Below are 12,421 nucleotides of genomic sequence, written 5' to 3' on the forward strand. Positions count from 1 at the left end.
ACAACCCTCTTGTTGAAAAGAAACAAAGATATAATTCCAGTTTAGCTCAATTGATATAAAAAGAAACAAATTTATGTTCAAATGATTCCCAATTTAGTTAAATCCCTAAACCAGATTTAATCCAACATAAACAGTAAAGATATAAAGTCAAAAACAAAAATATAATTTTTACCTGATTGCGCCTTATTCCATTTCGGTAAGAAATTAAAAAAAAAAAAAAAAGAACTGTAGAGGAAAAATATACGATTGTGGCCATTTGATCCGGAGATGTGTACTGGACCGAGGAGAAAACGAAGCTGAAGCCAAAGTCTGGCCGTAATAGGAATAACCAGGGCCGGAATAAGGTAGGAATTATTGGGGAATGGATAAGTTAATCCTACACTGGATCACACCTGAACCAGGTTAAGTCTAAGACTCTTTAACAGTAAGTCATGCGGAAAGAGATTGGAATTTGACTTCAAAAGTCAAAATTTCTCGGCTATTGTATGGCTGGGGCTTATATTGTGGTGGAATCACAATCACTCGAACCACGAAGGTGCGCTGAAATCTGCTGCTGCCCATATAAAGTGATGAGTTAGGTGTGTTCCTGACGCGGCAAGGTTTGACTGGTTATTGTAAATAGTAGGCCGTTTACGTATGATCCCGCTGGACACAAGATTCTTTTGTGGCTTAGCTAGCAGGAATGAGGTCCGCTGAAAAGATTCTCAGATGTCTAAAGGCTACTCATGCTCGTATACTTTGGGTCACCATAGACAGAGTCCAAAATTGTAGTAATTCATCGGCAACCTACGAGGGACATAACATACTTTCCAGTTTTGACAGCGGTCAGAGAGGCAGGCCCCAAAAATTTCCAATGGTGTTAGACGTTAGGTGGTCATGGAGAGTCTATTTTTATCTGTAAAAGGTAGGGATGAAAAGGTCGTTCGGTTTGGGCAATGCATTAACAATTAGTATAGGAGTAGGAAGTGGCCTGCACGTAGCCTAGATTCATTCATGTTATCCACTTACAACACACTACATACTACAATCAAAACTTAACAAGGATGTCTCTAACTTACCGTACTCGATCCGTTTCTAGATGAAATAATAGTTCCTTCTGCTCCAGTTTTTGTCTTCAACAACTACTGAAATGATAGGATTGCCTTAATTATTGTGGAAGTTTCTTGGTGTCTGCCTCGTGGGAGTTGCTGATGTTCAATGAAGGAAGATCTGGAATGAAGTTAGGTGAGATTGTTTGGCCTCCATAATTCTGGGTGCCTTAGATTTTAAGTGCTTTTGGAAATTTGGATTTCAAAGGTGTAACCTTTTCCTTTCTTTGACATGGGGTTACCACTTTGTATTGGCCCTGCCTATTAGTGTCTGTAATCTAGTCTGGGCTGAATCTAAACTCAATGCAACTCCATCTTTAAATCTTTCTCGCCTTTCTCTCTTTTTTTGGGGGGGGTATTGGAAGATCCTTTTCTCCCAGCAGAGGGTTCAAGTCCAAGCCCCCAATGGCCTGACAGGCTCACAATAAGTGGTTCAGATCAACCTGTCTCGTTCCGACTAAAACCAATGTTCAAAAGCTTTCGAGTTAGAACTCGATCAATTCTCTTTGGACTAATGGATATTGAAACAAGAAATTTCAGAATCCAAGGTATCTAGTTTATACTCTACTTTGATCTTGGCTTTCCACAATATGCCTTCGGACAGCACCGTTTGATATACTTAGGGTTCATGTAGATTAGATTAACTCAGCAGACGCGGTAAGATTAAAAATTGTAGTGATGAGATTAAATTAGATAGAGAAAATATGTATTTTGATACAAATGCAACAGTGAGGAATTTTCATTTTTATTCTAAGATAGCCGACTACTCAAGAATCCAGACATCCAGTTGCTCCCCTCCAATCTGTAACTGAAAGGTAACAAGGGGCCATTGCACCGCGGAAAGCTACAGAAATGTAGCCGATGCAGTTAACCCAAAAACGATGCGGTGCAGTAGAATCCAAGCTAACCCTTAATAAGTATGAATCCTTGAAAAAGTGTTGTTATAGACATATAGTGGAGAGTGTAGTCAAGTCAATGAAAGAACATAGTGGTACATTTTCTCCACCTTGTCAAAGTCTTACCTGCTTAAAGTAAGCTGGCAGAAAACGACTGAATTCTTTCATGGAACAGTATAACATCAACTTAAAACAATGCCCCTTACATGATATTAATTAGTTGTCATGTGCTCATGTTTCCAGTTGACTACATAACCAAGTTGATTTTGCCTTTCAAATCAAGTCCAAAGATAGTACTTCCATTTCAATAATCCAGTCCATACGTTTCACTTGAATATACCAAAGTACCAAACGATTAACAATGAGTATTTGTTTTAATTTACATTGAATAATACGTAGTCGAGGATTGGCAGATCAAAGGGATAAGGAGGAGAACATACATGGACCCCAAGAAAATGAAAAACTGGCTCCACTTCTCGCGTGCATTATATGGTGAGAAAATGAATTTGAAATCAAAAGGGAGCTGGCAGAGGGGACCAACTTTTGCGACTTGGTCTTGTTATGACCAACGAGCAATCCAAGTCTGATCTTCACCTCTTTCTTTTTAAGTGTTCTCCTATGAAATTAACAGCATCAAAAGGTTCCATTTTACTTTTTCTGAAACAGTTGGAGATTGTTGATTTACTCGAATCATTGCCAACTGATATCACAAAAATTAAAGTTTTATACTTAATTAAACTAGTATTTGGAATTTTAGATATACCACCATAATACGTTTGTGTAAGCATTGAAAGCAAGTTATTCTGGTGCCAGTTGTCAAGTGCAGCTACAACAGTACATAAAAATGGGACGGCGGCAGTGAATCCAAATGACTTCATCTCCTAACCTTCGCCCCACACTACTCTCCACACTCTCTCTTTATCTGCCCCCCCCCCCCCCCCCCCGAGTTTTTTCTTTGCTTATATACTGACTCTCAAGACGCCATTAATCAGCTCCACCAGTCACTTCCCCTGCATCTCACCCAAGTTGTCAGAGACCTTGTTGTAGGAGAAACAATGTTGAATTGGGGTCCTGTTTTTGTGGCAATGGTGCTGTTCGTGCTGCTAACACCAGGGCTGCTGTTTCAGCTGCCAGGCAACCAGAGGTGCTTGGAGTTTGGCAACTTTAAGACAAGTGGTCCTTCGATTCTGGTCCATTCCCTGCTGTATTTTGGGCTCATTTGTGTCTTCTTTATTGCCATTAAGGTTCACTTATATCTCGGTTGATGATAAATGTTGTCATGTATAATTTGATTAAGGATGTTGTGGACTATTATCTTATTCCATGCCAATTGTAATTTCGTTATGATTGCTTGTTTCATGTTCTAATGTTGAGTCATGAGCTTAATGCGTGGAAATTTTAAGCTCTTTTATATTGTTGTTTCTGTTGTGTCTGAATTGCCAAGTATTTTGTTTTCAATTGAAAAAAAATTGCTTCTTTGTGCAGTTATCAAGCTAGACTTAACTTTTTGCCTGATGGACTGACCAGAAAGGTGAATTCAGTTCACAACTTCAGATCATATGCTGCAATAAATGACTTGGAACCGCAACCATTTTGTCTACAATCCACATAAAATAGTGTCTGAAATATATATACTCAAGTAACCTCAATCCAGGTTTCAGCTAGATCTGAAGCAATAATGACGGAGATTCAAGCAAGCAATGCTGGTGTAACTTCCCCCAATACAGCGATGTGGCCAATTTCATGAAAAGGATATCTTCAGTCAGAGAGTTTGGAATATTTACTCTGGACTGGTTCCTTTAATGTGGTTCATGACCGCATGTAACTGAGAATAGTTTGATTTCACGACTAGCAAATAATTAAGAATAGGCAATGAACAAAAGAGAGATGCTCTCTTTGGTGGGGTGTCTCCCAATTCCCTCTTTTCTACAATGCTGCAAGCAATACAACTTTTCTTCAGTTTTTCTTTCCCTAGAAGAATGGAATACTAGATTATGCCTTGATTATATGGCTTACAGTTACTACCAAGAGGGAACTCCTTGTATCCCATTGGCCATGCGACTCTGCTAGCTTTCAAAGTGTAAAAGAATCAATTTTTAGCCATTTTATCAATTCAAGGAATAAAGTGGCCTCTTGTAGTTCATGTAAATGCTCCCCAAGGAATAAACAGATTTGACTACATTGGCATATTCTTCTTCAATATATTCTTCAAGATATTTTTTACCCTGAATTTCCTGCTTGCAACTTGTGTCAGCCGATGCTGTAAATCTTTTTATCAAAAGAATCTACATGCTTGTCAAAAGGAAAGAAGGAAGAATTTTGCTTTACTAGCATTCGAATGCCAATGTTGTAATTTAGTTTTTAAAAAAAAAGTGACAACAATCAAATCCAATTCAGCCGTGAAATGTTAGAAAATGATTAAGACACACCATATAGACAGGCCTTGATATAATGCACCAACTGCCTTTGATGTAGGCTGCTGCTAGATTTGATTGGGCTTAATTAATCAACATTATGTTAGGCACTAGTCAGAATCCACTTCTTAAGACCAAAGTTTCAAATTAATATCTCAAATCATTCCACTTTTCATCTAATGATTTATGCTACTAATAACTATATATAAAAATCTGGCCTATAATCGGCATTTTCCAGGCTCCCTAACATTGCGTGAGCTTTACAATTTTTTTATTTTTTATTTATTTTGTAACGTATAATGTTGAATCGATACCATGTTCAAGCTTGTCTTCTAGGTTAAGCCTCATGTTATTATCGTGATAATGAAAATTGTACTTTTTTCTAAGCAAAAAAACCCTTGAATTATTTGTTGGCAAAATCCAAGTGTTATATATAAGGAAGAAAAGAATTGTTGTATGCAGTTGCTGGCAATTTCAGATCAGACCTCAAAACTTTGAAATTGAAATCACGTGACATATTGCTTGCAATTTGGATTTCTTGCATCTTCTGGAAAAGAGAAGGAAAATCGCAAACTCAATCTCGGTTCTTATTAATAAAGGGGTTTTATATTCGCAAAGACAGACTATCACACAGTCGTTAGAAAGTAACGGACGACCATAATGCTGCCACGTAGCCATTGCACTGGCATCTGTCGAGAACCCACGATGTCGACGTGCATGTATATTTTGCTGCCCTTTCGCCTTTGCCTTCGCCTTAACCCTGATTCTTTGCTCTTCACATAAACTCCTCGTCTGCTCCGAAACTGATCATATTAATTCCTTGCTTTCTTTTTTCAACGACAACTCACGGTTCCATCTTTTCAGAGCTTCATCAACTATATAAGTTTCCTTGTTTTTGATTTTCTTTCCTTCCTCATCAATCAAGAGTAAAGAAAAAGCTTGGATGGCTGATTGGGGACCGGTGGTGATAGCAGTGGTGCTTTTTGTGCTGTTAAGTCCAGGGTTGGTGTTTCAGTTGCCAGGGAGGAGCAGAGTCGTGGAGTTTGGGAACATGCAAACGAGTGGGATTTCGATTCTTGTCCATGCCATAATCTTCTTCGGACTTATCACCATCTTCCTCATCACCATAGGCGTTCACATCCACACTGGATAGCCACCTACTTTTAGAACTCGACCTTCTCACTTCTCCATTTGGTTCTTTTTATTATTGCTATTATTATAGTATCAAAATCTCGTGATTTGTATTTCGTTTCAGGATCTGGTCCTTTTTTGCGTTATTGTTTATCCTTCTTTTTAGTTAATGTACTCCTCCCGGAGAAAGTGATGGCTTGCTTTTGTTGGTTGTGAATTTTGATCTGTTACTCTCAATGCGCTTTGTAATGCAATTGCAGTTGTAGAAATGATTGGACAAATAGCAAGATGGAGCTTGTCGTGTTTTGACTCCGTCTCTGCCTTCGGCAAGATATCCGATTGCCTATGCTCTTGCCCCACTAACTGCCCATCAGAACTTTGTTTTCACTGTGTTAAGCTGAGTTGAGTTGATCAATCACTGACAGCTTCGGTGATCAAACAAAACATCAAAGAAGAAGACAGTTGGCTTATGTTGGAATGGCTCTGCCATTAATAGAACTAAATATAACTTGAACAAGGTTGAGGGCAAGTCGTGGAAGCCTGTGGCAGCAAAGCCCTCTTTAATAGACACCTGTCTCTTATGTGTCAAATTACCATTTTTCAAGAAATTAACTGCTTATCCATTACAAATTGAATATAGAAAAGAAAGGGAAACAACCCTCCCAATTCTTTTCGCAAATAAGAATACACTCCACATGATCTGTTAAATCCTTGGATAAGTCACTACTTCTACTAGACAAAGAAGCCATACCCACATATTTCAATAACATTTGAAGAGTTTCAACCACATTTCCAGTATTAATGCTCGAAGAAACCTGGTAAATTCATTATTGTCCCTGTATGTAGCAACAGGCAGCAGCACTTGACAGGCAGCACCACTTGCAATAACTCAAGTGCTGCTCGATTCTCCATCGCGCTATCAAACAGTGTCTGAACCACCTTTTCTCTTCACAAAAGTTTCCATGCTGCAATGTCGAATCATTTTGAAAAGAGCACATCAGCAATCTCGTAATTGTTACGCATATTTAATTGATTGAAGAAAAAGGGAAAAAATAAACAAAAAAGCAGTCTGTTCAACTACGGACGACCATGTTTCATTTCATGCAAACAAGGATAAAATTAGCTGCCCAAACAAAAATCTGTTGTTTCTTCACAAGCATTTGAAAACTTGTTGTACCATGCAAAACATAACTGATGACAAATGAATACTGAAGAGCAGAGATGTCAGATACAACATATTAAATTATTTACTGCAAAAAAGGTCAACAATATGAAATCATGAACCTACTAGAACCTTAACAAATTCATACTATTCAGCCTCAAGATCAATTTATCTCTTGAGTTAGATCCAATTCTCAAACAAAAAGTCAAACTGAGACAGTCTGTTTCAAAACAGATTCATATTATTCAACCTCAAGATCAATTTATCTCTTGAGTTAGATCCAAATCTCAAATAAAAAGTCAAACTGAGCCAGTCTGTTTCAAAACTTCACGCAAATTTGATCAACCGAAAACCGTTTAGACAAGTCACTACTTATTATTGACTTATTGGCTTATTCCTCCACTTGTAAAAGAAACCCATCAATCAGCAATTTGTCATATCTTTTACTTGCTAAACCCATAATATCAATGATTGCGCTTCATTACATTTCTAACCAACAAAGTACAGAAAAAAAAAGGAGATTTTCTAAAAGAAAACTTAATGTGAACCAATTTAATTCATTCTTACACATACTTTCACTCTTAACAAAGTTTTTCAGTATCATAGGAAGAACAAATTCACCATTTGATTGCATAAAAGGTTCACAAGAAGCATGCACCAAAGATCAATGGATAAAGTTAAATAAAGATCGGACAAACTGGAAAGCATATTTTGCTGAAGAGTAAACAAACAACATATTTGAAAGTGTTTCTAAATATTCCACATATAACATACAGAAGAATAGTCAGGTCTTAAGGGAGCTTCCAAAATCCTGTCAATCATGATATTTCAGCCAATAAAAGGTTTAGTTACCTGTTGTTATAAGGATTAAAAAAAAAACAACCACCTGAAAGAGAGTAGTGATTAAGCTCTGTCTCCTAGTTTCTTAATTGCCACGGGTAATCTGCAAATTTCCTTTTCCTATGATTGATGCTCACCTCTCAAAATAAAGTTCATCATTACTTTAGTAACAGCAACGACCCTCCATTCTAAAATATCCGATGCTAAATTTTAGCAGAACAGGTGAACAAGCATTTAGCTAAGACTGATAGATCACATGTATTGCCAAAAAATGCAGGAAATGAAACAGATGAGATTTAGTTCCTGTGACCCAAAGAGATAACATGGGGAAATATGAGATTGAGTTCACAATAATCTATTTAGTAATCTAAAACAAACGATATTCACTTTTTTTTTTGCATCTTTTATTCATTCAATCAACTACCAATCATGAAAGAAACCCTCAATCTCCAAACCTACCAACCAAAGAGATGAAAATAAGGAGGGGCGGAGGAACAGCCCAAAGCAGACAATCAGAGAATAAAACGAAACAAAATTATCTCAAAGATGAAACCTCCGAATCAAGAAATCAAAAGGTAAAAAGTCTAACATAAGACAAAATTAAATGTAAAAGACAACACCAACCCGTGTATACAGCATCGACTAATTTTTTTAAAAGGATTTTAAAGAAGAATTAATAAAAAAAATTACCGGGAATATCCTTTGGCGGCGAAGGAGGGGCCATGGCGTAACAAAGAATAGAACGACCTAACATGGAAACCGTGGAAACAATCCCGGCAACGTAAAAAACCATGACCAAACCAAGAACCCAAGGCATCAACATGAACCCTATGAAAAAAGTTACAGATCCGCACAGTATCAAGGAAACCGATATCCCTAGCATCAGCCAAGCGAATCCCGCCGGCGTTATCGTTGTCTTTGTCGATGTCACTGGGGGATGAGTCCTCCTCGCCGGCGCCCGTGATTGGTCTTCGAAAGGCATCGGCGTCGGCGGATATCGTAGAAGATTCAGAACCAGCGCCGACAGCTCGTAGAAAACCCTTGACTGCTGATCCCGGTGTCGGTGATTTTGCTGTTGCCTTCCCATCATTTTTTTTTCTGAGACAAAATCCTATGGAAATTGGAAAATGAAAATTTTCTAAACCCTCTAATCTGAAGAAAAATTAAACAGATTTCAGATACTCAGAAGTATTTTTTTCCTTTTCTTTTTTATTTTTTTCTAAAAATGAGGCAACTGGATAGAGCCAGGGACAGATATCTAAACAGCTGTTTGATTGGAGAAAAATTAACAACCGGAGAGTTCTGATAGGCAAGCTTTGTTTGTTTCTCAGGAACTCCAGAGGGAAACCGTACAAGAAAGTGACGCGACGGTTTTACAAGTAACAACAATGATTAAAAAAACTTATTTCCAAATTCTTACACTTCTAAATTAATTTCCCATTTACCAGTGATTTTCCCCATATCATCATTATACCATATTTGTTCTACTTTCTAATAAAAAAAGAAAAGCAATTGAAAGACGCAAATTTATTGATGTGAATGAAAACCACCAAACATGTTGAACGTGTGCGTAGAGAATCCAATTGATGTGGGAACGATTTGGTTTCAAAGTTCCAGCAAATTCCTTCAAGCCTTCACCAAGAATGGTGTTGGGTGCACCCACAATCTCAACTGCAATTGATTGTTTGAGCCATTGCTTCCGTCTTGAATTATCATTTTTTTTTTCAATTTTTTGTGCTTTATTCTATTAAAAATTATATATCTTTTCAGCTATCGGTTCTGAAATGTTTTATAAATATATCTCAAAATTTTCTCATAATCATTCATGGTATCTCATTTGAGTTTTCTTTTTTTTTTTTTTTGGTAAAAAATTTGAGCTCATTATTATGCATTTAGTCCAAATCTAATTTTAAGTTTGTTATCTCAGAGAGATGAAGTGTTACTTTTTGATGCCAATCTTTCAAATCCTTGTGATGAAATCATGATATACTAAAAAACAAAATTTTTTAATTGGCATAAGAGAATTGGATCATAAATTCAGAACCAACAAATGGGTTTGATCATAGTTCTTTTTTCTTTTGTGGGTTAAAATCTTAGGTATTTTCATTGAATCTATGTGACTAATGTCATATCACATTAGTATTGTTTACTTTAATGTTTAATAATTAATTGGTAATTAGATAATTTAAAAAAATATAATTGGTAGCTAGATTATTGTTTATGCATGTACTTATGAGGTGGGTTGACAGTTACACACGTCATCTAAACAAAACCGAAAATAAAGAAAACCATTGGGTGACACGATATATTGGGTGACACGATATGAACGAGACATGAGTGAAAAAGAAGCATGCCGTTGGCAATTGGCAACAGTCATCAATCATATAGTAATCTTGCTTGCTTCCAATAATATATTGATGCAAATTGATGATATGAAAATAGCACGTCTTCAAGATTCCATTGGCTGCTTAGGTTGTGATAGTCATGTTAACATATATATATATATATATATATATATATATGAACGTGAAAGCCATAATATTCAGCTATGTAATCTCTGTAGTATCCATTTGATATTCATTTCTTACTTTTTTATTTTATTTTATTTAAATTTAATTTGTTGGTGAATGTTTTTAGATTTGCAGTAAAAAAACTTGATACGGAGGAGTCGAACTTGGTTTTTTTATATGCATTTAATATTACAGTCAATGAGATATTTAAGATTTAGAGACAGAAAAAAAAAAGATGAAATGTATTTAGAAAACTACGATGAAAGAGAAATGCTCAAGTTTTATATATTTGGACTTCTTCTTTTATCTTATATATAACATGAAAAATGATAACTTGATTGAAATGGTTAATAATTAATGATAAATTTTTGTGAAATTCAAAAAAAATTTATGTAGATGATTGTGAATTATATTTAATAATTTTAGATAAATATAAATTGTATTTAATAATTTTAAATAAATTAAAAATTAAAAATTAAATTTTAAAATGATATCTTGATGAATCGATAATTAAAATGTCAATGAGTTTTTGAAGAGGGTTAACCAATTCTATAACGAAGTAACGTGGCAGTTGGATGTACACTAACTCAGCTGGATATACACTGATTAAACATCCAAAATGCTTGACCTTCTTGGCCGAACAAATAGAATCCAATTCATTGGAGGATACTTTTAGCTGGATCCTTTCCTGAGTTTCAATATTGTAGATTTTTATGACAAAGTTGAGTTTCGTCATGTTAGGTTGTTGTTGGGTTAAGCTATCGTGGATAGCCGATGAAGCCATGGATGAATCATGGCGGAGGACGGTAAAACATAAATTTTGCAGGCTGCAGGTCTGCATTGTGTTTGAAGAGGAAAAAAGGAAAAAAAAAAATTTATAGGACGTGTTACTTGCATACCTGGGACAGCATTATACGTAATAAAATTACTGTCACGTGAATAATTTAATGATGATTTCTTCACTTTGATTTGACATATCATAATTCAAAAAAATATAAAATTAAATTTATTTGAAGATTCGAATTTTATCGTAGATTATTTTTTAAAGTTATCTTGAATGCATGATTTAAAATTATTTATTTTAAATTATCAGGTACGATATATTTTATTTTGATTTAAAAAATTAAATAATTTATCTATTTTAAATTTTTTTTTATAAAAATAATATTGTTCAAATTATTATATACAAATTAAATTCTAATTTTTTAGATAAGTAGATAGATCATTCCCCATAATTTGACTTTAAAAAAAAATCTTAAATATATAAGTCATTTTTTATACCTATAACAAGTCTTTTCCGATATTGATTTAAACAAAAATTGGTTAGCAAAGTTCTCTTTCAATTTGTTTGAAAAGTATTTGTATTTTAGTCAGAAAAGAGAATTTTATAAAAGGAAATAAAAGGTTAATTTGTCTGAAAGGTATTTACAATAACAAAATTTTACATATTCATGTACTCACATGAATTATTTATTATTCTAAGCAATGTTAAGTGCTAATTAAAATGATATTCAATAAAAAAAATAAAAGTGATCCATTTTTTTTTTAATTTGATGAAAATAATAGTTCATTAAATATATTTTTTAAAAATATCAATTAATTTATTGCATCACACGTCAATGATTTTTGTATAGTATTTCGTTTTATATACAAAACTTTTAACTTTCCATTTTTAAATCAACAATCATTTAAAAATGTTTCATGTTAAAATATGATAAAAATTTGTCACCATAGATATCTATGTCAATGTCCATATATAACAAAAGATGGGAGGAGCACCGACAAGATATATTTTATTAAATTTTTAATAACAATAGATGAAATTTTAGAATTTAAAATATTTTTAAAATATTGTAAAGTCAAAATTAAATTTTAAAAATTATAAAAACAACAAATACTTGATGTATTTTACTCAAGTATCGGATCCTATTATTTTTTATGTCCTTTATATTAGCGGAACTATCAATTGTGGGATAAAAATAGTACATTTATGCTTTACGCATGTGTAGGTTAATTGAAGCGGTGACTTGTAAATTTTAAGGTCCACTTGAAAAGAGAGCAACCCAGTTAATTTATACTTTACTAAACAATTTTTTTTTTTTTAATTTGATGAGCGAAACCCTTTACCAGACATTAATGTGTCATGTATTAACCAATATTTCAGTAATACTTTATTGAACATTTTTTTAATACTTTACTAAACACGAGTAGTCGAACATGTGTAATAATACTAATATATCAGTAACCTCTTCATGTTTACGTTTCTTCCTTATTTATGGATGGCACTAGGTCGATCGAAATAAATTTTTATTTATTTCGAATTTGATTTAATTATATATATAATTCTTGAATTCGATTTTATTTGATTTAAAATTTTATT

At 34.3% G+C, this 12,421-nt stretch overlaps 3 protein-coding genes across 6 annotated transcripts; 2 read left to right on the forward strand and 1 right to left on the reverse strand.

Moving 5' to 3' along the window:
• The first annotated feature begins 2,914 nt into the window (after window positions 1-2,914).
• LOC111288431 (uncharacterized) lies at window positions 2,915-4,198 on the forward strand. The gene is made up of 2 exons (XM_022879316.2): window positions 2,915-3,228; window positions 3,470-4,198. Exons 1-2 carry the CDS (start codon window positions 3,040-3,042, stop codon window positions 3,479-3,481), a joined length of 201 nt encoding a protein of 66 aa, XP_022735051.2. The 5' UTR covers window positions 2,915-3,039; the 3' UTR covers window positions 3,482-4,198.
• A 691-nt stretch (window positions 4,199-4,889) lies between these two features.
• On the forward strand, window positions 4,890-5,859 carry LOC111287958 (uncharacterized). The gene has a single exon (XM_022878653.2). It carries the CDS (start codon window positions 5,342-5,344, stop codon window positions 5,549-5,551), a length of 210 nt encoding a protein of 69 aa, XP_022734388.1. The 5' UTR covers window positions 4,890-5,341; the 3' UTR covers window positions 5,552-5,859.
• Window positions 5,860-6,107: 248 nt separating this feature from the next.
• Window positions 6,108-9,209, reverse strand: LOC111287957 (uncharacterized). Of its 4 annotated transcripts, none has more exons than XR_016341737.1 (3): window positions 8,222-9,198; window positions 7,669-7,834; window positions 6,108-6,494 (listed from the first exon to the last, which is right to left on the reverse strand). XR_016341737.1 is itself a non-coding variant. In XM_022878651.2 (2 exons), the coding sequence occupies exons 1-2, from the start codon at window positions 8,619-8,621 to the stop codon at window positions 6,478-6,480; spliced, it is 417 nt and encodes a 138-aa protein (XP_022734386.1). In that variant the 5' UTR covers window positions 8,622-9,209; the 3' UTR covers window positions 6,108-6,477. The 4 variants fall into 4 exon arrangements, 1 of the variants encoding a protein (XP_022734386.1); XR_016341736.1 differs by having other exon boundaries at window positions 7,578-7,834; XR_016341735.1 differs by having other exon boundaries at window positions 7,544-7,834.
• Between the last annotated feature and the right edge of the window lie 3,212 nt (window positions 9,210-12,421).

The sequence above is a fragment of the Durio zibethinus genome, chromosome 4 (assembly GCF_047325235.1).
Source record: "Durio zibethinus cultivar Kanyao isolate XHJ-2024 chromosome 4, ASM4732523v1, whole genome shotgun sequence".
Classification (NCBI taxonomy): domain Eukaryota; kingdom Viridiplantae; phylum Streptophyta; class Magnoliopsida; order Malvales; family Malvaceae; genus Durio; species Durio zibethinus.